The following is a 26,945-nucleotide window of genomic DNA, read 5'->3' as shown; positions in this document are numbered from 1 at the left end:
GGCCGTCGTGAAACAAGCAGGATAAACAAACGAGACACAAGTGTGCTAAAGCCAAGTGAGTTTATTCAAGCCATTATTAAGTGCTATGCAGTTACACATAAGTGTAGAAAAGTCGCACTACATAGCCATGCGTTTTCAACTATACATAACGCCTACGTTCTTTTTAGTCAAATGCAAACAACAAATTGTACATTAAACAATGGTACATGTTTTTCTAGACAAGCCCCTGCAAGTGCAGCTTCAGCATTAACACGCTACATAATAGAGCTTACGTCGAACAGACAAAACGGCCTACTAGGGGCTCGCCACTGTGGCCTCAATCACCCCCCCCCCCCCCCCCCCCCCCCCCCCGTTCACAGTCCACCCATACCGTCACTACTCCTGTCAGGGACACGAGTTAGAAGAACCCCCTGCTATTGCTACTGCAACACTTCCTGGGCTGTTGGATGCCGAAGCTCCTCAGAGCGTGGGTCTTCTCCGCTGCCGGACGCACCTTGGCGTGTCTCACGCTCACCTGGGTCTCTGGGAACTCATGACCCATCTGTGGACGAAAGAGAGACCGTTTTACAAAGAGCAGCCTTAGCATGATGAAACGTGTTTGACTTGCTCGTAGCTTAAAGTTAACAGAGCATCTCTGAAGTCAATGCTAATCAATAGTGAGGTTGATAATGGCATCAATAAAAATCACATCCCACAACTGAAAGTCTACGAAAATAAAATAAAGCTGACCAGCCCGTAACCCTTTGTATACCAGAATCGTCCTATCAGCACTCCGAAAACCCCTCCCACTCACAACACCAAGTCGAGCTATACTGGTTGGCTTAGCTCAGCTGCGAAGCCAGTTAGATAGGATAATACCATGCTGGGAGTTTGTTTAATTTACTACCAACTAGGAGGGGCTTGTTCTTACACGTTGCAAATTTAAGTGCTGTAGCAAAGATTCAAGAGCTATTAGTTGAGCGCTTTGTTTGAAATGGCAAAGCCATCCTTCATCTATAGCTGATATAAGCTGTGAGAAGAAAAAAAAACAGCCGTTAGATTTTAGACCACACCCTGCTCATTGCATCTGGCCTGTCAATCACAGGTCCTTGAACAAAACAACTCTCAACGGCACAACAGCAATGGGAGGGAGGAGACATTTTTGTGGTGGTTGACTTTCAAAGTCTTCCCCTAACACCACTCTTGAATATTACTTGCAGTCGCTTTAACACTCATGTTGGGAGAAAAAGTAATGGTGTTTATTTATCATACGTCTTGGTTGTGTGTGCAGACCGGGTCCTACCTTGCCAAGGGTCCCGGCCAGCAGAATGCTGACTTGGTGGGTTCTGCTGTAGAGGGCGAGGGACCTACAACGGCAACAGTGTCTGTTAAGGCAGGGACATAAAAAGTTCTACCTGATCTTGACGGAATAGCCCCAATAAAAAAAAAGCTTCCACTATTCACATTCTGTACCAAACAATTTATTTTTCAGCACTTTCTGTGAGCAGGAACTAAAAAAAGAACACACAAAACATAAATACCTTGGTTTATCTGTCCTCTTAGTCTCCCTTTCAGAAATCCCATGACCGTCTTCAAAGGCCTTCTTGGCCACTCGCTTCCCCCCAGCCATCACTGTGGACCATAAAGACATCTTTTATCACAAACCTTTACTATAGCCTTTTTGAGTCGCATCCACCACTACAGCCTTTATCATAAACCTCCAGGCCTTCACCCAGCAGACCCACAACCACATGTCTTCATACTAGTCTGGGGAAAACTCCCCAAAACCAGAGTGGAAAGGGGAAGCAAGCTGATGTTTTTATACTAGACGGCACGTACTACACCCATCAGATGAAAACAATAAAAAAAATAAAAAAAAATAAAAAAAATCAAGGGACACATTCGCAACCCTTCCGCTTTAAAAGCATAAAACTAAAATAGAAGAGCTTCCCTTATGTTAAAGCGTGCGTTTTTAAAACGTAAAGGGTATTTTTGTGCGTTAACAATACGTGACATGTAGGCCTGTTTATTCAGAACCTGATCATGAGTTCAGAAAGAACATCGTGTCTCCTCGTCGAGCGACCACCTGATGCTGCACCGCAATGATGGGACCTTTCAACCTCAACTTCCAGAATATAGGACGATATATAAACAAACAAGTTTCCTATACCAATACACGTTTCTCAGAAATATATAAGTTACATGTTATTGTGGTACGAAGGGAGATACGAGTACGGGGATTAGGATACGGTTTATTTTTAAGCATCGTACTGATAAAGTGCAAAGTTAGCCCGTTGCAGTTTAGCATCACTCTATGTTGCATAGAGAGTAGCGTACAATATAAGCACGTTGGATACATATACGCATGTGTAACACGTTGTTGTTGTTGTTTGCAGGACTAATTCGACGAAGTTCGACAGTTCTTTGCAAACATTCTGAACCGCGTCCTAAAAGCACCTAGATGAAATGTAGGTTTTTGTTTTAAAACACCAACATACCTGCAGGAGGATGGCCAGCTTTCAGACGAGAAGCATCTTTCACTCCCGATTTCGATTGCAGCACCATTTTAAAATGTCTCAACAATTGGAAAATACCAAAACACAACGCCCACTCTCCTTTATACCCAAACTTTATGACGTCCTGAATTGAACTGGTAGAAGTTGTTCGTGGCTGGGGGTGTGGCCTCGATTGGGGCGTTGCCAGGTTAGGGATGTGGCCTAGAATTTGTCGTTGCCGGATTAGGAGACTGGCAACGGGATGTTGCTCCTTAAACGCTGCATCATCAACTAATCAAATAGGTTATCACTTCTTACACATCTTTTGATTAAAGCGTCAAGTGTGCAATATATTTAGGGTCACATAGCTGTGGTTCTGAAGACCAATGAGGTTAAACGTGGGTTAGGCCATCTTAACTTTCTTAACTCACTGGACCTATAGTTTGACTGGGGGAGGAAGTAGGCTACAATAATTTATTATAAGTAATTCTGAAATCAAATGCTCTACAGAAAAATTCAACAGCAAAATAATTGATAGACCAAGGTAAGCCTTTAGTTGGGTAGGAAAGAGATTGGCAAAATGTATACATAGACCAACAGTTCTACACAAATGAAATAAGACACACTGTTGAATATTATTGTACTTGTAGAAAAATAGAGGCTTAGAAAAATGCCGCCTTTTCAATACATTCACAGCTAGGAAGATTTATCTGGTTGAAGGAACTCCTGACTTGTCTTTCAGGTACAACATTTCATGATCTCCATTCAGTTGTATTTATAGAAGCTACACACGATTGCAGCATACAAACATGCTGCAAGCTATCACTTCTCACTAGCGTGAGCAGTTACAACTGCTTCTTCTGGATTCTGCAGAGAAATATCAGTGCACCACCACTGAGTATGGTGAGGAAGGCAAAAAATGAATACGCAAAGAAATGTGTGGTATGAAAAATGAATGCTGTATTTGTTGTGTGACAAAAACGCTTACACATACACAATCCATGTAAAAAACAAGATAACTTTTATTACCTTTGCTGCACGGTTGAGTTATGATCTCTCCTTGCCTCACACTACTTATATATATCTATAGAGTTTTAAGGTGGGACACTTGTTTCTTTACAACAGTGCTGATGAGTTTTCAAAGTAGGTAACATGATTTTTCTTTCTTTGTATTTACAGTAAAACAGAAGAAAATGTACAAGACTCAAAAGGCATACACACAGACTTTCCACATTCAGAACAATACATTTTTTGATCCCTCTGTACAAACTAACATTATTTGACTTTTTTATTGGTATCTCTTTTTTAAATTTGATTACAGATATGAGTTCATGAACCAATCACGTACACGTACACATCCTCCATCCTGGCCTCACATATCTCATCACATGACGCATCACGCCGCTCACATCTCTGCTACACATCCCCATGTACCTACACATCCCCATGTAAATAAAGACCCAACACATCTAGACAGAGTAGGACGCTCGCTCCTCAAAACAACCACGCCCTGAACACCGCCGTCGTCCACACACCCACTGGATGATTCCATCTTCAAACTAATAAAAAACATTCCTTGTTTTCCTTCTTTAGGCTCACATTCACGTCCTCCCTCTCTCATCTGGTTCTGAACTCACTCGCCGCCACATTCACTTGACAACCAACACACGCACACACACGCACGCACAGACACACACAAAGATTCATGAAAGAGTTCATCAGTTAGTTCTTTCCCCTTCTCCACCTCCAGCGTCTTTTTTTCAGCGTCGGAGTCGACGAATTCTTGGCGAATTAAATCTTGTTTGAAAGCCGGTGGAGAAGGGGTTCCTCATATCATCACTGCTGCTAGACCCCCCCCCCCCCCCCCCCCCCACCGCCCCCGAGACCTATACCCAGGAGTCGGTGATCCGGGGTAGTGCTCCCCCCTGTAGGAAGGTCGGCGTGTGCTAGAGTAGAAGTCCACGTAGTTGGTGGTGGATTTGAGTCCGTGGGGGTGGTGGGAAACGTAGTCGGCCGCCGCAGGGGGATAGGTGATGACCTCGTCCATGTACGGCTCGTCGTAGCCCCGGGGGGCCTGCAGGTACATCCTGTAGGATTCATAGTTCCTCCGACCGGGGTCCTCAGCGTAGTACACCGGCTGCACAAGGGGACACAGCAGATCACTGAGTTAAATGGACTGGGACAGGACAGGGGAGACCACAGAGGACTGGGTGGGATGGCTTTTGACCGGGGACACAACATAGTTTCAGGTGAGATGGACTTTGTCGGTCATAGGAACAGGATCAAGGTCAACAAGGGTGGTAAGGTAAACGCTACAGAATGAGAACTAATATCTGATGATGAATTACCAAAAAAAGTGCGATAATATTTACTGAGTGCATTGCGTACTACACCATTTTCCTTTTTTGGTTTGTTGAACTATATCTACAACTTTGTCGACGTTAATGGCTTCTAAAAGTTTCAATCTGGATGCAAATTGCGAGAAGAGCACTTTGTACAATGTCTTCCAACAACGGGTAGAGGATAAAAAGGAAAGTGTTCCAGCAGTCCCATGCACTCCTGGTCAGACAAAGGCCGACAGGCCCTTGGTCACAGACGCCCTGTTCACCAGCATAACAACGCCCCCCCCCTCCCCCCCTTCCTGGTCCGTTGTGGACGGATGAGCTTACCGTCCGAGTATAAACAGAGCTGGATTTATTTTTTTTGTTTTTCAGGAAAGTACTTGAAGTAAGAACACGTCTTGAATATCGAGCAGTTCATTACAGGGGAGGGAAGCGAAGGCTGCGGTTCCGTTCCACACTACGATATGATCACATTCACCTGCGTCCTCCTGGGCTCCTCTCTCGTGGGCGAGCTGTAGTAATGCGGCGACGGTTTCCCCGATCCTGGAGGGAGAAACAAGAGAAAACACGCAACACATCAGAACCTGTTTGTTTTTTCTCCCCTGCATGCAGCAGCACTGAGTGAAATGTCACCGTGGTGAAGAGGAGTGCAGCGCTGCCTGCGGGCCCTCTGTCTGTGTTTAATAAAGCAACATGAAAGAGTTGTGCCGAGCGGGGCACGAGAACAACAGCAGGTAATAGAACGGGGCCTTCGGGGGCCGAGCGGTTTTCGCCCCGAGCCCGCAGGACGGCCATTTTCCGACCCAGCGCCGTGGAATCCTGGAACTCATTTTCCACTTGGCTTCGTGGTTCTGGGGAATGTTGAGGCTGCAGCACGGCCTGTTTACTCTGCGCCCGACCCAAGCTTGGTTTCTCTCTCTCTCTCTCTCTCTCTCTCTCTCTCTCTCTCCCTCTATATATAAATATATTCTCTTCTACCATTTCGACGACAGTGTTTCAGCCACTCCCCCTGCTCTTGCCTCTATCCACCACCCCTCCATCTCAGACGGCTTCACAACGGCCGCCTTGTGGAGCGCTGGGGGGGAAATGACTGGACGCCCCCTTCAGCTGCGAGCGAGCCCCTTCACGGAGAGCTAAAGAGGTCTAAGTGGTGCTTCTCTAAAGTGGCAGCTATCTACTTGCGACCAGGCCCGGGTAGGGTTAATGAGGGAGAGGGGTGGAGGGGTGGAGGGGGCGTAGGCTGGTGCTGGTGGTGGTGGTGGTGCTGGCGGTGTTGGCACAGGGCCGTGGGGCGTGGGGAGGGCACGGAATCCGTTTGGAGTGCACTGAGGGGTGAAATGGAAAAGAGGCCCTCAGGGGGTCCCTTTGATTACAGGCCGCTGCAAACGGCACACGGGCTGAATTAAATTCCTCAGCCCTCATGGAGAGACCGAGGCCCTGTGGGAAGGCAGGCCGCCCAGTGGCCACCTGTGTGTGGCTGTGTGTGCATGTGTGGGTGTGCACGTGTGGGTGCATGTGTGTATGCATGTGTGTGCATGTGTGTGCATGCGTGTGCGCACCAGTGTCTGATGTGCATGTGGATATGTGTTCGTGCAGGTATTTGTGTGTGCATGTGTGTGCATGTACACGTGCACATGCGTGCGCACTTGCGTGTGTGCAACAGTGTGGGTGCATGTGTGTCCACGTGTGTGTGCGTGTGTGTGTGTGCAACAGTGTATGTGCATGTGTGTCCACGTGCGTGTGCGTACGGTGTGTCCGTGTGTGTGTGCTGAAATACTGTACCTGTGTATTGGTTTTTATGTACACTGCTGTTGTCCCCTTGGTGGTTATAAAATTGCATAGTAGAGGGAGCTCTCTGGTACTCTGAGCGGCTCTCCTTGATGCCCAGCACAGCAGGCGATGAGACGGTGCTCCCCACTGGGACGGAAGAGACACAACGTGACTACATTATACCAGGGGGAGGGTTACCAGTTTATTTTGCAGTGCTTAGGCCCTAGTGTTTAGGCCCTAGTGTTTAGGTCCTAGTGTTTAGGCCCTAGTGTTTAGGCCCTAGTGTTCTACTTGCGCCTCAGCGATGGTCTACTGCAGTGTGCTCTGTTGGTTTATTGGATTAACTCACTATCCAGACGTTTTAGCGCTAAGGCTTTCGTCCAAAGCGATTTGCAGTGGATATACAAGTACAGGCCACAAAGGAGAATGCAGGGGTTTGGGTGCTTCTTGCTCGATAATGCCTACTGTTAGACTTTAGACACTGGGACTGAACCCAAAACATTTACATTTGAATTTTTTAATTTAGGGCATTTAGCAGATGCTTTTATCCAAAGCGACTTACAATAAGTAGATTAGTCAGAATCTATCTGATCACTGTCGGAACAGTAAAGATATTCATAGAAACAAGTGCCGAGCACACAATTGCTAGTTCAACCCATTCTCCGTATACAACAAGATAGCTAGGACAAGATGCTAAAGGATGATGATGATGATGATGATGATGATGATGATGATGATGATGATGATGATGATGATGATGTTGATGATGATGATGATGATGATTATAAGTGCTATTTTTAAGTGTGTTTAGACTGGGAGTCGAGTGTACACTATCCTCCTGGGTACTCAACGGTGGTCCAACCGGTAGAGTTCACCCCATCGGTCTGCATGATACATCTGTGGTGTATCGTAAGCCGTCGTCACGCGGTTCTGGTGCGCGGGGTCAGGGGTCGGGACCTACCGGTGTGGTTGACGGGGGACATCTGTATGGAGCCGGTGGGGAGGGAGGGCGCCGACCTGAACCGATCCCGCTCCAGGGTCGACACCGGGGTGAGGAAGTGGTTCTGGTTCCAGCCGTCCTGATCAAACAGACAGGAGCAACAAGATATTATAACAGATGATCTGGATATTATTTATTATAATAGTCTCTCTGCCTCTTGTAGCACGCCCAGGCTGCCTGCATTCACTACGTTTATGGACAGCTCAACAGTTTTACTTTATTAATTTATTAAGGTCATGAGGTTATTGATCCGTTACATATATCAAAAATGCATCTTGTAAAACCTTAAATGCTCACCATTTAATTGTGGCAAATGTTATTTTTTCGAAATTCTTGAATATAAATCATTCCAGATAGATTTTATATGCCTCAATAAGCCATTGTTATTCAACTCCCGAGAAAAAAAGTCCATCTGGCAGTCTTCCACAAGGGGGCGCCATACTACAGCGACGAGCCCGTCGACCAGCGCACATTCTCCCAGCATGCAGTGCGGCGTCCTCCTCACCTTCTTGTAGATGGTGCGCAGGTCTCTGTACTGCCACAGCGTGTTCAGCACCTGCGCGGCTGCCTTCACCACCTTCAGCGAGTACCTGAGGCACGGAGGAACCGGAGGTCACGGGGTCGCATTCTACACAATCAATTATTCAGCCAATATCCCCCCCCGCAGTGTTTACGACCGAACACATGAATATGAATGAGTGAATAATGTACCTCCAGGCGGTGCTAGAGCAGAAATAGCTGCTGTCCTACCGCTCCGCTGGGAAGTGGTTCATTTAAAAACCCCCACGTCATGTACACCGCCACCTTCCCCGGGGCGAGGGCGGAGCCTCTGTTCCCCCGTGTTCCCAGAGCAGCGCTGCGTGTCAGAGCGTGCTCCGGGAGGTGTCAGGGACGCTGAGGCTGTTCCTACACCAAGAGGTCCCCGCGCAGAGCGCTAATGAATGGGTGGTGTGTGTGTGTGTGTGTGTGTGTGTGTGTGTGTGTGTGTGTGTGTGTGTGTGTGTGTGTGTGTGTGTGTGTGTGTGTGTGTGTGTGTGTGTGTGTGTGTGTGTGTGTGTGTGTGTGTCGGGGTGCGTGCGCAGCCTGGTTTCGTGTCAGAGCGGTTAGGAGCGCTGTGCGCTGTGGTACTGCAGTCCCATTAGTCATGGTTCACACATTCATGGTTCTTAGCTTCTTACTATTGTCTTTATCCGTACAGTGTTACTGCCATGCCACTGTTGTGTTGCCGATTGATTTAGTATTGCTCTACATTCTACCACCTCTTTATAAAAGGTGCAGTTATAAATAAAGACAATTCTGCTCTAATGCGGCCTCTGAAGACTGTCTCTACGAATGTAACTGTGATGAAAGGCTATACAAATATACTTGACTTGTCGTAATAATCATGATTATTATTATGAATTATGATGACGATGTTTATTATTGTGTGTGTGTCGATGAGTGAGTGAGTGAGTAAGAGAGTGTGCATGTGCATGTGAGTGTCCATGAGTGAGTGAGTGAGTGAGTGAGTGAGTGAGTGAGTGAATGAGAGGGTGTGTGAGTGGGAGAGTGAGTGTATCTGTAAGTCTATGAGTTAGTGAGACAGTGTGTGCATGAGTGTGTCTGTGAGTGAGTGGGTGAGTGAGTCTGTGTGTGCATGAGTGAGTGAGTCTGTGTGTCCCTGAGTGCGTGAGTGAGTGAGTGAGTGAGTGAGTGAGTGAGTGAGTGAGTGAGTGAGTGAGTGAGTGAGTGAGTGAGTGAGTGAGTGAGTGAGTGAGTCTGTGCGTGAGTGAGTGAGAGTGTGTATGTGTGTACGTGTGTCCGTAAGTCTGTGAGAGAGTGAGAGAGTGTGTGCGTCTGTGTATCCGTGCGTGCGTGCGTGCGTGCGTGCGTGCGTGCGTGCGTGCGTGCGTGCGTGCGTTCGCCCACCTGTCCCCGCGGGTCTTGGTGATGTTCACCAGCTTCTCGATGCCGCCGGTGTCGGCCAGGGCCTTGGCGTTCTCCATGTTCCGGCTGCTGACCTCGTGGAGCGTGCAGCACACGGCCGCCACCGTCTCGTCCGACAGCTGCGTGGTGCTGCCCCCGGGGAGCCGGTTCACCAGGTCCCGCATGGCGTACTTACCTGGGGGGGGGCGGGGGGGGGGGGGATGGGGTGAACCAGAAGGTCAGAACAGGAGAAAGATAAACAGAAGAAGCAGACATAGGTATGGACCAACCCATTAAAAGGTAAGGTTATTCCGCTAGATGATTGAAGGTAAAGTCCTGTTAGTGCACTAGATCCTCTAAAAGGTAAAGTCATTCTAGTGCACTAGATCCTCTAAAAGGTAAAGTCATGCTAGTCCACTAGATCCTCTAAAAGGTAAAGTCATGCTAGTGCACTAGATCCACTAAAAGGTAAAGTCATGCTAGTCCACTAGATCCACTAAAAGGTAAAGTCATGCTAGTGCACTAGATCCACTAAAAGGTAAAGTCATGCTAGTCCACTAGATCCACCAAAAGATAAAGTCCTGTTAGTGCACCAAAAGGTGAAGTCCTGTTTCACACTAGATCCACTAAAAGGTAAAGTCACCAGAGATGAGGAGGTGTGGGGGTGCATGCGGCCGTTGAGCCCTGTGGGGGTGGACAGACACTCACTACTAATGTTTTGTGCGCGTTACATAATGCATTAGGGAGCGCCACCCCCAGGTGACCGGGACCATAATGTGTGCTTTCAATAATGACGCTTTTATTCAGATTCTGGCTTAGCCCACCATTGTTTTTTTTTGACATTGCTTTCCTGTCCCTGGGAATCTGCATATGCTGACATTATATAAACCCCGCTCTACCCCGCTCGCCTTACTCTGAGTCCCACCGAGTTGATCCTGCAAGGTCTTAGTATGCACCCCGCAGACCCCCAACACACACACACACACACACACACACACACACACACACACACACACATGCACTCACACACAGCTCTGCCTACAGGCGTGAGTGCATGCCAAGCCACACCTCAGACTTCTCATTAATTCTACACCACGAGCAGCACATAAAAACACTCTAGTGAGCCGGTTTTCATGAAACAATTGAAATACTTTTTGGAAATAGCTGGAACCGATTCAACTTGCATATTGAATAGTGGGCATTCAGTGGTTTTTGTCGACTATAACTGAAAACAGGTTTTGTTTGTTTGTGCAATAGACAAGAGGGTTTTTGTTTTATATATATATTTAGCAATATGTTCTAGTACAGACACAATGGGACTCTCGTGTTCTCCTATTTCCAGAACCTAGTGTGGTTCATTCGACCACATGGATGTTCTCTACACACGTAAAGAGATCAGACCTAACTTTGAGGAGTCAGATGACTGTATTTGCACTAACACAACAGAACCACTATCCCTTTCCGTCTTCTACAAACATGATCCAGCCCTATCGACTTACCCTTCCATTTAACTGAATCGTACCCATTCACACATTAAACCTGCAAACCTCAACATCCCCCAGGCATAACCGAAGCCACCATCGTCAGCAACACTGGAACCCACTAATGAAAAACTACATTCAGTGTCTAACCTCTCCAAGATAAATATGTAGACTGCGGGCCGAGCGACAAGCAGCAGCTTCGTGGACGTGTGTGATACTATGGTCGTATACTACGACTGTTTAATCATTTAGTAGACGCTGACTCACAGGAAATAGAAACACTTCATTAAGGCTGTAGGAAGAGGGAGGGCTTCTTCTACAAGGTAGATCGGGCTACTGGGTGCACTTCCATCTGATCTTATCTGATCACTAGACCAGGCTTGCCCCCTGCATCCTGGAAGGGCAGGGGGCAGTTTGATGGTTTAGCTTGATGGGTTAGTTTAGGGACTAAGAGGGACTAAGATTTAGTTTGAAGGTGTATTTCAATGCTGTAGTTTGATGGTGTAGTTTGATGATGTGGTTTAATTGTGTGGTTTCATCATCTAGTTTGATGGTCTAGTTTGAAAGTGTAGCTTGATGGTGTAGCTTGATGGTGTAGCTTGATGGTGTAGCTTGATGGTGCAGTTTGATGGTGCAGTTTAATCGTCTACCTTGAATATGTAGTTTGATGATTGAAGGTGCAGTTTGACTGTGTAGTTTGACGTGTTATCTGAAGGTCTAGTAAGTAGATAAAAGTTGAAGGTGTTTGCTGGTATAGTAAAAAAGGCTTAGTTTGGAGGTGTAGTTTGAAGGTGTAGTTAGAAGGGGAAGCGTGACATAGTAGTGTGACAGTGTAGTTTGACAGTGTAGCTTGAAGTTTAAGTGTTACGTTGTAGTGTGACGTATAGTTTGAAGGGTTAGTGTTACGGTGTAGTGTAACGGTGTAGTTTGAAGGTTTAGTGTTACGTGTAGTGTGACGGTGTAGTTTGAAGGTTTAGTGTGACGGTGTAGTTTGAAGGTTTAGTGTTACGTGTAGCGTGACGGTGTAGTTTGAAGGTTTAGTGTGACGGTGTAGTTTGAAGGTTTAGTGTTACGTGTAGCGTGACGGTGTAGTTTGAAGGTTTAGTGTTACGGTGTAGCATGACGGAGTAGTTTGAAGGTTCAGTGTGACAATGTGGTCTGACGGTGTAAGTTGACGGCGTGTTTGGCAGGTGTAGCCGGGTGGTGTCGCACCGATGAGCTCCTTGTTGCGGACGTCCAGGGCCATGTTGCGGAGGGCCGTGGCCACGGAGCAGACCACGCGGTCGTTGTCCATCCTCAGGAGCTCCACCAGGATGGGCAGACCCTTCTCCTTACGCACCGCCGCGCGGATGTACGACGCAAACTGCTCACACACACGCACACAGACACACACAGACACACAAACACGCGCACACACATAGGAGAAAGACACAGGTTAAAGGTTAAAGCACTCAAAGGTAAATCAAAGGAACCATTGAACGTTTGGGAAATGAGGTGTAAATTGGTGTAAATTCAATGTATTCAAAGTATATAAACCATCTTTATTGCGCACGGCTGTAAGAACACAGAGCTGACGTCAGCTCCCCTGATGACGAGAGGGAGGAGATAAGCTTGATTTATTTGACCCAGCAGACACTGTGAGAGAAACCACAGTGTACCGGTGCTACGCTACAGCCATACACTCTAAGGCCTAAAAAAAAAAAAGTTTGGTTCCTGTTGGTTGTCATTTGAGGTCATGGGTAGGTAGGGAATTTACTTAATTTTTTATTTTATTTTTCCAGCGGCAGCGAATGATAGTTAGGTTGTTTTCATTTAAAAACTAGAAAATTCGCTCATCCAGAATGAAGAGGTGCTGTACCAAAAAAAACGGTTGGAAACCGGAACCAAGCAAAAACATTTTTTAGGCCTAAACACGTGGCAGACATGGGCAAGCATCCCATGTGTTCATTCGCTACACGTGTGGCTATACAGACTCAATGGACGAGAATTGTTCCTCTGGGTGGTGTTTATATACGAAACAGACTCAACTTGTTCCTTTAGATGGGGGTGTTTGTACTAAATGTACTAGACTTGTTCCTTTAGATGGGGTGTTTGTACTAAATGTACTAGACTTGTTCCTTTAGATGGGGGTGTTTGTACTAAATGTACTAGACTTGGTCCTTTAGATGGGGTGTTTGTACTAAATGTACTAGACTTGTTCCTTTAGATGGGGTGCTTGTACTAAATGTACTAGACTTGGTCCTTTAGATGGGGTGTTTGTACTAAATGTACTAGACTTGTTCCTTTAGGTGGGGGTGTTTGTACTAAATGTACTAGACTTGCTCCTGTGGGTGGGGTCGTTTATCCTAAACGGTTAAGGCTGTTCCTTTAGGTGGGGGTGTTCGTACTGAATGTACTAGACTTGCTCCTGTGGCTGGGGGGTTTAAAAGTGGAGCGACCCAAGGGGCCCAGCGAGAGAGAGGTGGAGGAGGGAGGAGTGAGAGGGGTGGAGGCGGAGGAGGGTGTCCCACCTTCCAGTGGCCCGCGGAGAGGTTCTGCAGGGAGCCGGCCGCCCCCTCCAGGGTGGCGGGGTTGGAGCTCTCGGCCAGCAGGGTGAGGTAGGGCTTCACCACCGCAGGGTGCCACAGCATCTCAGCCCCCTGGGGGGGCTTGGAGAAGCCGGGGATGGGCCCCACGCCGTCCCACTGCCCGCGCAGAACACACAAACGCATGGATTAATACATGAATCAATTAATCAATCGACCCAGTTGTTATCTCTAAGGGGATGCTATATTGATTGTGTGTGACCATAATGTAAAAAAAAACGGTTTGTGATGTGTGTGTGTGTGTGTGTGTGTGTGTGTGTGGTGTGTGTGTGTGTGTGTGTGTGTGTGTGTGTGTGTGTGTGTGTGTACCACTTGAATAATGACTATGAAAAACCTACAATAAACTATATTAATTGTTATGAACAAACCATCTCTTCACATGGTGCAGTCACCGAATAAGGTGTGTGCGCGTGTTGTGTACCTCTTGAAAACGACAAGGAGAAAACGACTTGACAAACTAGACATTTTCTCAGGAGAAGGCAATCATTACACGTGACATTAAAATGGGATAGGGGTATGTGTTTTGTTTGTGTGTGTGCGTATGGAGTGTGCATGTGTGTGCGCCTGTGTGGATTTGTGTATGTGAGTGTGTGTATGCCTGCGTGGAAGTGTGTGGATGTATGTGTGTTTGTATGCACGCCTGCATGGTTGTGTGTGTGTGTGTGTGTGTATGCCTGCGTGTATGTGTGTGTGTACTGTATATGTGTGTGTGTGTGTGTGTATGCGCGGGTGCGTACGTGTGTGTTTATGTGTGTGTATATGTGTGTGTATCCATGTGTGTATTTGTGTACATGTGCATGCTTTAGTGTGCGCGTGCAGCTGGCTCTCTTCACCGTGTCCTCCTGCAGGCTCCTCTTCTTCCTCTTCTTCTTGCGGCCCCAGCAGCTGGAGTCCGTCTCCAGGTCGGCCGTCTCCCCGTCCAGCAGACCGGCCAGCTCCTGGCCCCCCAGCAGCCGCGACGGGGGCATCTCCAGCTCCAGGCGGTACGACAGGTTCCTCAGGGTGCAGATACAGTTCTCCACGATCTGGGGGGGGGGAGAGGGGGAGAAGGAGAGAGATAGATGAGAAGGAAAGAAAGAAAGAAAGAAAGAGAGAAAGAAAGAAAGAAAGAAAGAGAGAAAGAAGGAAAGAAGAAAGACAGAAAGAAAGAAAGAAAGAAAGAAAGAAAGAAAGAAAGAAAGAAAGAAAGAAAGAAAGAAAGAAAGAAAGAAAGAAGAAAGAAAGAGAGAAAGAAAGAAAGAAAGAAAGAAAGAAAGAAAGAAAGAAAGAAAGAAAGAAAGAAAGAGAGAAAGAAAGAAAGAAAGAAAGAAAGAAAGAAAGAAAGAAAGAAAGAGAGCGATAGTGAGAGAGACAGAGAGTCAATAGTCTACCTAAGTCAAGTTCCAGCTTTGTTTCGTTTTCGGTTTATGACTCCTAACAACTGGTAGTGTATTAATCACAATGTTAACTACAGTAATTATTAATCACAGAGGCAAATTTCATTCCAGTTAAGACAAAAGCACAAGGAGTGGAGAAGCATTTTACTTTTATCATACATATCATTCATTAAATAGAAAATACAACCCAAGACAAAACACTGAACATAAACACACACTGGCAACAGCAGTGATCCCAAACATCAGTGGATGTAAATACTGTGAATCGGACCGTATCACATCTTGTCGAGCAGTCGAGGCATAACAGTCAGTGCACTCGACAAGCAAGCAGTGCACACTGCTTGCTTGTCGACCGTTTGTCGAGAAGTGCGGAATGTGAGGCCGGACTAAGATTTCCTTTCTCTGGCAGTGTGTGCAGAGTGAGATGTGTGCAGAGTGCAGAGTGACCAGACCAGAACAGTTTGATTGTCTATGACGGAACTGACAGGTGACCCAAACACGACGATGAAAAGGGTCTTTGATAGACAGTCAAATATACGATAAGGAGTGGGCGTAGTCCCAGAGGATGGGAAGCGTACTAATCACACCGGGCAGAGATCATGGGCCACGATCCACCGCATTTCCATCTCCATGGTAACTTTGGGAGACCGCAGTGCTGCATGCTACAGCAGGTCACTGATCTTTGGCGTGGGGGCTCAACGGCACGCGGGCAGGGCTGACTGAGCTTATGAAATAGAAGGTTCTCGGCAAAGGAGTTGGACTCATGGTGTCGTAAACAAGCATTGGTAAGATTTTGCGCGTGTGTGTGTGTGTATTTGTTTACCTTGCTGTCGAAGTCGGAGGTGTTAACGCAGGCCTTGATGACGTAGAGCAGGGAGTCCACGAGCCCTTCACACGTACGCAGCTGCTTCCTGGCCTCCTCCCCCGCAGAGCTCAGGTTCCTGTCAGACACACACGCACACAATTAGAGAGGCACAAACACACAGCCACACGCACAAACAAGAGAGAGAGAGACAGAGACAGAGAGGCACACACACACGTTATGTGTGTGTAAGACCGAAACGCATGAATGCATGTGAACTTACTGAAGATATGATGAATTTATGAATGCATATTAAATGTGGATGTGAGTTTGCACACACAAACACACACTTGACAACACATACGCATGAACACACACGCACACACACACACACACACGCGCGCACGTGCGCATTGAGTTCCACTGGGTGTCACCAATTAGAGGCAGCGCTTCCCAGCGGCTCTTCAAAGCAACAGGCGGTAAGAGCGGACTGGAACCACAGACTCTAAACACCGGCTATTAAAACGCCACGGCTTCAAAACAGTACACAGAAGGACATCCAGGCCACGCGTTTCAACTACGTACTGCACAGCCAACCTTTAACAACATCAACGTACGCATTAAATATGCCTCGCCATCCTGTAGAATATTTGGACTACATAGACACACAATCGATTTTCTGTGTTATTTTAGTATTTCTCTGCATATCCCTATTTTACATTTCCTACTACTTTACGATTTGTGTTAAGGGGCTGTATGCAACACACACACACACTACACACCTTTGCTGTGTTTGATGAATGAAGTACATCTGACCTTATCCCTCTTATAATGTGTAAGCTTATTGGATTTGAGGTTCTTTGTGGACTTATGCAAAGCAGCTTGCCTATGCAGTAGCTGCTTCGGCAGCATCAAGGTGTAGTGCCCGCTATCCACCACTAGGTGGCGGTGGTGCTCAGCTCAGTCGTGTGTTTACGGCGGCGTTAGTGGTGGTGATGGACTAGTGGTGGTGTTGGGAGGTGGAGCAGTGGTGATGGTGGTTGTTATGAGGTAACGGTGGTGGCGGAGGTAATGTAGTCATGGTGGTGGGGGGGTGGTGTTACCTGAGGCAGCCGGTGGTGTTCCTGAGCACCAGAGAAGTGTGGAACTTGAGCTTGTGGTCGTCGTCGAAGGTGGAGCTGCTCCACCCGGAGTGGGGGATGATCACAGTGTTGGTCATGGTGGTTAAGGCGTCCCGGATGATTGTCATCTTCACAGCGTCACATGACGACAGGTTCCACAGCACGCCTGGGGCAGCAAAAACACACACACACACACGCACGCACACACAGATTTAGAGACGCACACACACACCCATGATGACACACGCACACACACAGATTTGGAGACTCACACACACACACCCATGACACACACACGCATACACACACATATAGAGACCGACAGAGATATACACACACGCACAGGCGCACGCACACACCCACCCACCCACCCGCACACACACACACACACACACACACACACACACAAACACACAAACGCGTCAAATCATGTCTCCTGCAACCGCCACCTTCACACATTGCTGTCGGCTGTCGTTTGCAGTTACAGTGACACACAGGAATCCCCCGCTAACAACTATGTTGGCTGGGAAAACTCACACACACACACACACACACACACACACACACACACACACACTGAACGGCGACGGGATGTGCATGTGCATGTTCCGGGAGGAATTCTCCGGCATTCAAATCAGATCCGTTGTACGGTAAACACCTCTCAGGGAGCCGTCGGGTGAGAGAGGAGCGACGCTTGAAAGCTCACACGCGGCTCGGGGTAACACAGACTAACGCAGACTAACGAACGGCCTTCCCGACGTTCCCATAAGCGTCACAGAAAGTTCAGCGGCACTCATGGTAACCGTAAGCGACACAGGAAGCCTTCGCTGCGGCATCTGAGGGAGGGTCGATGGGAGATTACCCAGCATGCAGCCTGTTGTTTGAATTCAACGTTTCCCACGTGGCGAGGTCGGCGGTAGGCCGTGTCACAAAACACGTTGTCACCTGGAATTGTTACACATGACATTAATCTATGGAGGCAGGCATGTCTGCGCGTGTGTGTGTGTGTGTGTGTGTGTGTGTGTGTGTGTGTGTGTGTGTGTGTGTGCGCGTGTGTGTGCTTGCGTGCATGTGTGTCTTTCTGTCTGTCTGTCTGTCTGTGGCTGCGTGTTTGTGCGCGCGTTTGTGTGTGCTTACGGCGTGTGTACCCAAGTTTTGTTCTTGGTTAAGCACACTGTCTATTGCAATTGTCGCCACTCTTTAATTGTGACAAACTTATTGGACCTAAATAAATAAACACCATCAGACGCCCGAACCAGCCGGGCTGCGGCTGGACTCTGAGTAAACCTTCACGTATGGATGCTTGCTGTGGAATGCTATAATTGCTTTCCGGAAGCCTCAGTACGCTCTTTGTATCCATACTAGTATTTGTTCTGCCTATGCTGCCCACTATGCCTTTGTTTAAATAAGCCAGCGTTATAGCTTATTATGGTCTGTCTAATGCGAGCCGCGGGCCGCGAGTCAGTCGCAGTGCCAGTGCTAAACGTTGCGTTTCTTTGTTGGTAAAACACACGAACGCCAGCGGTCATTAAGCAGACAGCTCTTTCATTCTTCCTGATCCATTTTTTTTTTTTGCACTTCATCAAAGGCCTTTTCACAGCCTTTCGGGAATGGGGGAAAAAAAGTGTTTAATGAGGTCAGCAAACTTGTGATCCCTCGTCATTATTTCTGTAAAGAGCGCAGACGAACGGCACATAGGGGCGCGGAGAGGCAGCCGCTCGCTCTGGTATTAAACACTGCTCTTTATCTCAGCGTGCCAGGGCGGTTTGTACGGCTACGTGCCCAGATGCTAGCATCACACTCTCTCTCTTTGCCTGCTCGCTCACTCCTCCCGCACTTCACCTCCCTCCCTCTCCCTCTCTCTTGCTCCATCTCTCTCCCTCTTACTTTCTCTCTCCTTCTCTGTTGCTCAACCTCCCCCCTCTCTCTCCGTCTCTCTCTCTCTCCATCACTCTCTCTCTCTCTCTTACTCACTTTCTCTCTCCTTCTCTCTTGCTCCCCCTCCCCCCTCCCTCTCTCTCTCATTCTCTCGCTCTCCCTCCTGCTCTCTCGCTCTCCCTCTCGCTCTCTCTCTCTCTCTCCCTCCTGCTCTCTCCCTCTCTCTCTCTCTCCCTCTCTCTCTCTCCTTCTCTCATTCTCTTGCTCTCCCTCCTGCTCTCTCCCTCTCCCTCCCTCCCTCTCTCTTAGCTGGGATTAATTTCAATCAAAACATTTCAGAAGTGTGAGCAGTAACGTGGAGCAGCCGTGTAGTGTTTTGCTAGTTTCTCCACTGCTGTTATTTCCCTCTCTCTCTCTCTCTCTTTGGGTCTCTTTGGGGGAAACTGCCCTTGAATTGATCTACTAATGTGATTTAAAGAAACCTGCATACACACACACAAACGTACCACCACACAATCACATACACACATATATATACACATACAAGCAAACCCCAGTCTTCTCTGTACACTATAGACACAGCAGAATCCCCCCCCCCCCATATGTTGTATAATCTGTTTGTAGAAACAACCTCCCTTCCGGAGGCAACATTAAGTAAACATGCATTATGTTTGTATAGTGAAGTCTATGTCTCTGTGTGTGTGTGTGTGTGTGTGTGTGTGTGTGTGTGTGTGTGTGTGTGTGTGTGTGTGTGTGTGTGTGTGTGTGTGTATGCGTGTGTGTGTGTGTGTGCGTGCGTCAGCCATGCCACCTCAGCAGTGCCATGAGTAAAGTCTGACAGTCTGAGCAAATGTTTTTGCGTCTGTGTGTGTGTGCGTGTGTGTATGTTTGTGCTTGTGTTTCTCTGCCCAGGGACGTGCTTCTTGGTTCCCAGCGTGTGTGTGTGTGTGTGTGTGTGTGTGTGTGTGTGTGGTGTGTGTGTGTGTGTGTGTGTGTGTGTGTGTGTGTGCGTGTGTGCCTTGGTGTCCCTGGCGTCAACACGGTGCAGATGAAGAGATCATCGCCGGCCACAAAGAACGGCAGCAGAAAGAGCAACCAAATTTAACGGCTCTCAAGTTATACTGCAGTTTCACTGTCTTCCAATAAAGTATTACATTCTAATATTTAATATCTCATCTGGATTTGAATGGGAAGATAAAGCCTAAAATACAACCCGGGCGTGACACTGGTATTACCATAAATGTCATCTGTATATGAAAAATGTCTCACAATGTGATACCTTTGATGAATGGTCATGAATCGGTTCTGTTAGGAACACTTCTAGAATGGCAAAATAAGAGACAGAGAGAGAAATAGAGTAAAACAGACAGACAGACAGACAGACAGACAGACAGACAGACAGACAGACGGACAGACAGACAGACAGACAGAGAGCGATAAACAGACAGACAGACAGACAGACAGACAGACAGACAGACAGACAGACAGCGATACACACACAGACAGACAGACAGACAGACAGCGATACACACACAGACAGACAGAGACTAGGACAGAAAGACGGGTAAAATGACCGACAGACAGACATACAGAAAGAAAGATAGAAGGACAGACAGACAAAAGGACAGACAGAAGTGCAGACAGACAGAATGACAGAAAGAAAGACGGAGCGGCAGACAGATAGAAGGACAGACAGACAGACAGATGGAGAGTCGATGAGTCAGTGATGAAGATGAAGGTCCAGCCCCCTGACCCAGATGAAGCCTATATTGCTCCATTAGTCTCCTTCAGCCCGTGGAATGACTTTCTTCATGGTACCTGCTGGTATTAGTGGGGGGCTGGAGTGCACTGGGAGAAACTGATGAGGTCTTCAGGTCCGTCAGTCTGGACTCACTAGGGTGGGGTCCAAAATGGAACTTGTTGGAACTGGTTGACCTCAGACGGCTATCCATCTGTCTTATCATACATTGAAGATTGGTCCTTATATTTGGTTGAAAACAACGAGGGAAGGGGATTTACGAGGCTGGGTTCTCCTATATTCAAAGTGAACTGTCGGCCTTCGTTGTTTTACGAGTTAAATTCTTTCTGGAGGGAATAAACTGCAGATGTACTGCAGATACAAACTCTCGGAAATGATTAACTCACGACCTCATATTACCTCTCAGACTAATGTTGACATTGCGTCAATGGACCACATTAATTACACTATCATTAGCTAGATAATGTATAACACAAGATAGATGGATCATGACGACGATTTCCTGGGGGAGAAAACGGATAACAATCTAACCAAAGCAGCCCTCCATGTGTCCGGGTCGGTTAGAGTCAGGGTTCAGGGGTCGACGAGAGTACCATCCGTGTCTGGTTTGAGTCTCATCCAAAGAGACCTTTTTCAATCCTTTGAACACAAACAACCCAATGTTTGCCGTGCGTCTCATAGTCAAACATGGTCTCGCTCGCAGTTAAAAACAAGACTAAAACAACCGGACAGCTCCCACGTGGAATCAGCACAACCACAATGTTTGTGTGTGTGTGTCGCCACAAACGCAAACAGAAAGCTGCACAGCTCGGACCCGCTCCGGTCGAAGCCGGTTTAACACCGGTTATGGCTCGTGTTCAGGGGACATAGCGGTCCCAACGTCGAGAGACTCTGGCCCCTAACTCCAGAGGCAGGTCAAGGGTCGCATGTGCAGCAGCTGTTACTAGCAGAGGCAGGGCAATGCACTTAAATGCCATGAGGGGACCTAAAAGAGGGCACAGGTTGCTCACAGCAGGGGGGGCAGGATGGTCCACTAAGGTCTAGGTTGTTTGACTTCTAAAGGTTCTTTGTTCGATCCCCAATGTCCTCAGTCTACCTGGCATCCTAGCGCCCCCTTAACACCTCGCTGCTCCTTACCGACCTGTATCTAAAGTTCCCAGACAATTGTTTTAAGTAAATTGGGGCCAGTGTTTGATTTTATCTAAATGGGGGCCAAACTTTATGTTGTTTTTTAACTAAAAGGGGACCACGGTTTTGTATGTATTTTTTAACTAAATGGGGCCTACATATTTTTTATGTCAGTTTTAACTAAATTGGGACCAGTGTTTGATGTAGTTTTGTCCTAAAAGAGGGGCCAAGTTTTTTTTACGTAGTTTTTAGCTAAAAAAGGGGGCCACAGTGTTGTATATTGTTTTCAACTAAAATGGGGCCACAGTGATTTAGGTTGTTTTTAACTAAAAAGGGGATCACAGTGTTGCATGATGTTTTCAACTAAAATGGGGTCACAGTATTTTCATTCGTTTTTAACTTTAAGGCAGCCACAGTGTTTTAAGTGGATTATCTTAAAAGGGCGAACAGAGATACTGGGAGTTCTTTCTGTGTGTGTGTGCGTGTGCGTGTGCGTGTGTGTGTGTGTGTGTGTGTGTGTGTGTATGTGTGTGTGTTTGTGCCCTGGTGTCCCTGGCGTCAACACGGTGCAGATGAAGAGATCATCGCCGGCCACAAAGAACGGCAGCAGAAAGAGCAACCAAATTTAACGGCTCTCAAGTTATACTGCAGTTTCACTGTCTTCCAATAAAGTAGTATATTGTTGCATATTGTTTTCAACTAAAATGGGGCCACAGTGATTTAGGTTGTTTTTAACTAAAAAGGGGATCACAGCGTTGCATGATGTTTTCAACTAAAATGGGGCCACAGTATTTTCATTCGTTTTTTAACTCAAAAGGCAGCCACAGTGTTTTATGTGGATTATCTTAAAAGGGCGAACAGAGACGCTGGGAGTCCTTTCTGTGTTCCAATTAGCGGACTGGTTTGAGGCGATGGGGGGTGGGGGCGCCCTGCTGAGAAGGTCTTTGTCTGCAATGTCTTCATCGGCGGTGATTACCTGGCGGAGACACCGACTCAGAGCTCCCTAGGGCCGCTGAACCCAGGGCCCCGTCCACCAATTAGCCACAGCAGCTTCCAGCGTGCTTGACGAGCGAGGCGATGGCGCCCGTGTTAAAAGCCTCTTAACCAGTCGTCCTTTCGGCTCGCTTTGCTTTTAATTGAAAGGGGAGAGGAGATGTGCGATCTTGAGCTTCGCTGACCCTGTGCTGCGATCAAACGCACGATGAGAACATTCCGGATCACCGCCCGTTTGCTCTCTGGTCGGAAGAGCTTTATCCACTAAACAGCCGTTTTCCCCTTCTTTCCTTCAAACTAAAACCAGCACAAAGCTCTGAGCTGAACGCTGGCGCGCCTCGGAGACGCTCCAGGGCTGCGCTGACCGGGGCAGAGAGAGGGGAGACGGACGCGGCCCCACCACACACAGAGCTGTGGTGCTACAGCCCTCTGCAGCCCGACGTTTACCTTCAGGGCGGAGGGATGGGAACTGAAACCATTGCAGAGGGGGATGGGCGGGTTGTGTTTGTGTGCGTGTGTGTTCATGTGTGCGATTAAGGCTAGGGGTGGAAGTTGTGTGTGTCTGTTTGTGTGCAAACGCGTGAGTGTGTTCATGTGTGTGTTAGGGAGGGGTGGAGGTTGTGTGGGTGTACGTGTGTGTGTGTGCATGCGTGTGTGTGTGTGTGTGTGCGTCGGTAGGTGTCGGTATGAGTCTGTGTGTATGCACGTGCGTGACTGCGCGCGCGTGTACTGAATGGCTGACTCAGCCACCTGCGAGCCAAACATCTTGGCCGGCTCCTTTCTGCTCCACGCCCCGAACCAACCAACATGGATTCATCGGCTGTTTGCAGAGCTCAGAGCTCAGAGCGAACACACAACAACACACACACAACGACACACACCCAACGACACTCAGGACCCAAGCTACACACACACAAAGACACACAGGACCCAAGCTACACACACACAACAACACACAGGACCCAAGCTACACACACACAACAACACACAGGATCCAAGCTACACACACACAACAACACACAGGACCCAAGCTACACACACACAACGACACACAGGATCCAAGCTACACACACAAAGCAAACAGGACCCAAGCTACACACACACAACAACACACAGGACCCAAACTACACACACACAACGACACACAGGACCCAAGCTACACACACACAACGACACACAGGACCCAAGCTACACACACACAACAACACACAGGACCCAGCTACACACACTGAGAACCGGGCGGACCCACAGCCCTCTGAACCTCTCCTCTGTGGACTGTCGAGAACCAGCCCACAGAATGAAGGATGACATTAGTTTGGGCTCCACAGCGGGTCAACCTCGCTGCAGCTCAACCTAACGGCCGTGGGGGGGGGGTTAGGTCAGGCTCCCCCGCCCCGTCACATCAAACATGAGACGAGAAGTTAAGACGCTAACGACCAACAAACAGTGTGGCAACCCCGGGTCTGAACCTCATCACACCAGGGAGGCCTTTCTGCCTCAGAGTCACTGACACGCACCATGGATCATCACATTACGGAGACGGGAGCCGGAGGAGTGAGCTGTTAGCTTAGCTTCACCCACAGCGCAGGGAGTGAGCTGTTAGCTTAGCTTCACCCACACCAGGGGGAGTGAGCTGTTAGCTTAGCTTCAACGACACCAGGGGGAGTGAGCTGTTAGCTTAGCTTCACCCACAGCGCAGGGAGTGAGCTGTTAGCTTAACTTCACCCACAGCAGAGTGAGCTGTTAGCTTAACTTCACCCACAGCGGAGTGAGCTGTTAGCTTAACTTCACCCACAGCGCAGGGAGTGAGCGGTTAGCTTAGCTTCACCCACACCAGGGGGAGTGAGCTGTTAGCTTAGCTTCATCCACAGCAGAGTGAGCGGTTAGCTTAGCTTCCCCCACAGTGGAGGAGTGCACTGTTAGCTTAGCTTCACCCACAGCAGAGTGAGCTGTTAGCTTAGCTTCACCCACAGCTGAGGAGTGAGCTGTTAGCTTAGCTTCATCTCTGTTCACAGGCTCTCTGTTCCGCCCGGCCTTAACCCTAAATAAGGGTGTGTATAAGGGTGAGTAACCCAAGGGTGGAGGAACCCCAGGGTGGAGTAACCCCAGGGTGGAGTAACCCAAGGGTGGAGTAACCCAAGGGTGGAGTAATCCAAGGGTGGAGCTCCTGTGTGTCCAACATGGTGGGGGGAGAAGGAGCGGGTGGTGCTGAATGCTGCAGTGTACTACTAACACTACGCGTACACTCTGTCCCAGAGAGGGAGGGGGGTGGAGGGGGTGGAGGTGGAGGAGGTGGTGGAGGTGGTGATTGATCAGCAGTACACCGCTGAGCTTCCCAGGGGGCGAGCATAATGTCAGGGGAATCGGTATACATAGGGTATATAATATATACACGCCCACACACACACACACACACACACACACACACACACACACACACACACACACACACACACACACACACACACACACACACACACACCACTGCGACACGCTAAGAGGGCTTACACTGCAGTTAAGACAATTGACTCAAATAGGTCCTCACAATGGCATACAAGATAAACACACGCACACACACACACACACACACACACACACACACACACACACACACACACACACACACACACACGCACACACACACACACACACACACACACACACACGACCACACACACGGTAGTCGGCTCACCTGTGACGAGCTCCCTGACCTCTGCGTCCACCGTCTTCCTGAGCAGCCGCAGCAGCGCGGGCACGCCCCCGGCCGAGCGGACGGCAGCCTTGTTGTCGTCCAGCGCCTTGCCGTACACCAAGTTCCTCAGGGCGCCACACGCGTTCTTCTGCACGTCCAGCACCTTGTGGTCCAGCAAGTCCACCAGGTGCTTGATGCCCCCCAGCCGACACACCTGGAAGGGGGGGGGGGGGGGGGGTTTGGTTACGGAGGAGGCTGGGGGAGGGGGGTGGGGGGTGGGGTTGCCCGGTCACGCTCACTACGGCGGTCGCGTTGGTCGTGGGCGATTTCGGCAGAATCCCGTGTTTTGCGCGTCGGTACTCTGCGATGGGAGCGATGATGTTTCCATGGAGCGTTAAACTGCATTCGTCAATTCACGCGCCATAAACTAACGACCGCTCACTCGGCAGCCCCTCCCCCTGTCGAAGCCGTCCCATCGTTACAAGCGTTTGAAACGCGGCGGACCAGCCTTTGGTTTGTGGGATGGATCTTTAACGACGCGCTGAGGTGACAGCCATCGACCCCCCTGGCTTCACCGTGGGAACGCAGAGGACGCGTGTGTGGGCGAGCATGTTTTCTTGTGTGCGACGTATTTCAAGATCTACTAATTGATCGCTCACCACTCTGAAGAAGACTCACTTGTTTTCAGAGTTCCCCTAGGAATAGCTCCCCCTTATCCCCCCACAGCCCTGTTACGCACTTATTGTGTGTTGTATGCACTTAACTGGCACTTAGCAGTGTGTAGCGTCTTATCCTAGCTATCTTTGTTGTATGCGGGAATGGGTTAACCTAGCAATTATTGGTGCTTGGCATTTCTATGAAAATCTTTACTGTCCAGACAGCGATATATTGTTTCTCCTTAAGTCGCTTTGGAAAAAAGCGTCTGCTTAACGCCCTAAAATGTAAAATGTACTAACGTAAGCGTCCACCGTCCGTCTCGGCCAAGGAGAGCAATTGACGTGGCGGCATTCGAACCCAGGACCTCCAGAAACCTCCCGGCCTCGTGGTCAGCGCATGACGTCAGACCCCCAGGCTCAGCTCAATAGGTTTTTCTCCCGTATCGACTTAATGCCAGCACGCTCGGCTCGTCACCTACCGGGCCGAGCAGACGCTGGCTGCACCTTCCTTATCGAATCACCGCCGTACTCAATTATACGCCACATTAAAATATAGAAATAGAAATATAGCCACCGTGGATTGTGTTTTTGAGACACAAATAGAAAAAAAAGGCTTGTATGGTGGAGGTCTGTTTACACCGATAAAAAAACAAAGTGAGTGGGTGAGTGAGTGAGTGAGCATATATATACACATATATATATATATATATCTGTATGAAACTGCACAGATGTCAAGCCGATCTCAGAATGACTAGAGGCTCTCGGAACTTTGGACTTGGAGCTCCAGTGATGCTCTCACGGACACACACGCACACACACACACACACACACACACACACACACTCTTCACTGCGGGCCTTGGCTGTAAAAGGGGGACATCAGCACTGCAAGATGAGTATTGATTCATAGAAAGAAAGAGAGAGCGAGAGGGAAAGGGAGAGAGAGAGAGAGAGAGAGAGAGAGAGAGAGAGAGAGAGAGAGAG

At 48.4% G+C, this 26,945-nt stretch overlaps 2 protein-coding genes across 9 annotated transcripts in view; both read right to left on the bottom strand.

Moving 5' to 3' along the window:
* Positions 1-41: 41 nt before the first annotated feature.
* Positions 42-2,662, bottom strand: LOC115533323 (death-associated protein-like 1-A). Of its 2 annotated transcripts, none has more exons than XM_030343786.1 (4): positions 2,478-2,662; positions 1,521-1,611; positions 1,283-1,364; positions 42-541 (listed from the first exon to the last, which is right to left on the bottom strand). In XM_030343786.1, exons 1-4 carry the CDS (start codon positions 2,542-2,544, stop codon positions 398-400), a joined length of 384 nt encoding a protein of 127 aa, XP_030199646.1. In that variant the 5' UTR covers positions 2,545-2,662; the 3' UTR covers positions 42-397. The 2 variants fall into 2 exon arrangements, with proteins under 2 accessions (XP_030199646.1, XP_030199647.1); XM_030343787.1 differs by having other exon boundaries at positions 1,283-1,346.
* A 750-nt stretch (positions 2,663-3,412) lies between these two features.
* Positions 3,413-26,945, bottom strand: part of LOC115533322 (plakophilin-4) — an 83,479-nt gene continuing 59,946 nt past the window's right edge. For all 7 annotated transcript variants that reach the window (XM_030343779.1, XM_030343782.1, XM_030343781.1 and 4 more), the window contains 12 exons: positions 25,307-25,520; positions 16,839-17,022; positions 15,757-15,874; positions 14,391-14,582; positions 13,483-13,656; positions 12,185-12,335; positions 9,495-9,687; positions 8,092-8,176; positions 7,548-7,665; positions 6,599-6,733; positions 5,295-5,359; positions 3,413-4,611 (listed from right to left, as the gene is read on the bottom strand). In XM_030343779.1, coding sequence (XP_030199639.1) covers positions 4,303-4,611; positions 5,295-5,359; positions 6,599-6,733; positions 7,548-7,665; positions 8,092-8,176; positions 9,495-9,687; positions 12,185-12,335; positions 13,483-13,656; positions 14,391-14,582; positions 15,757-15,874; positions 16,839-17,022; positions 25,307-25,520 — 1,938 coding nt within the window. In that variant the 3' untranslated portion in view covers positions 3,413-4,302. The remainder of the gene's footprint in view (positions 4,612-5,294; positions 5,360-6,598; positions 6,734-7,547; positions 7,666-8,091; positions 8,177-9,494; positions 9,688-12,184; positions 12,336-13,482; positions 13,657-14,390; positions 14,583-15,756; positions 15,875-16,838; positions 17,023-25,306; positions 25,521-26,945) is intronic.

This window comes from Gadus morhua, chromosome 20, assembly GCF_902167405.1.
Source record: "Gadus morhua chromosome 20, gadMor3.0, whole genome shotgun sequence".
Lineage (NCBI taxonomy): Eukaryota > Metazoa > Chordata > Actinopteri > Gadiformes > Gadidae > Gadus > Gadus morhua.
The sequence above is the reverse complement of the archived record's forward strand: the minus strand, read 5'-3'. Positions and strand labels throughout refer to the sequence as shown.

Coding starts and splice junctions, on each gene's coding strand:
- LOC115533323 (XM_030343786.1), bottom strand. CDS start 2,544: ATGGTGCTGCAATCGAAATCGGGAGTGAAAGATGCTTCTCGTCTGAAA. Junction 1,612..2,477: donor AGCTGGCCATCCTCCTGCAG/GTATGTTGGTGT, acceptor TATGGTCCACAG/TGATGGCTGGGGGGAAGCGA. Junction 1,365..1,520: donor AAGAGGACAGATAAACCAAG/GTATTTATGTTT, acceptor CTGCCTTAACAG/ACACTGTTGCCGTTGTAGGT.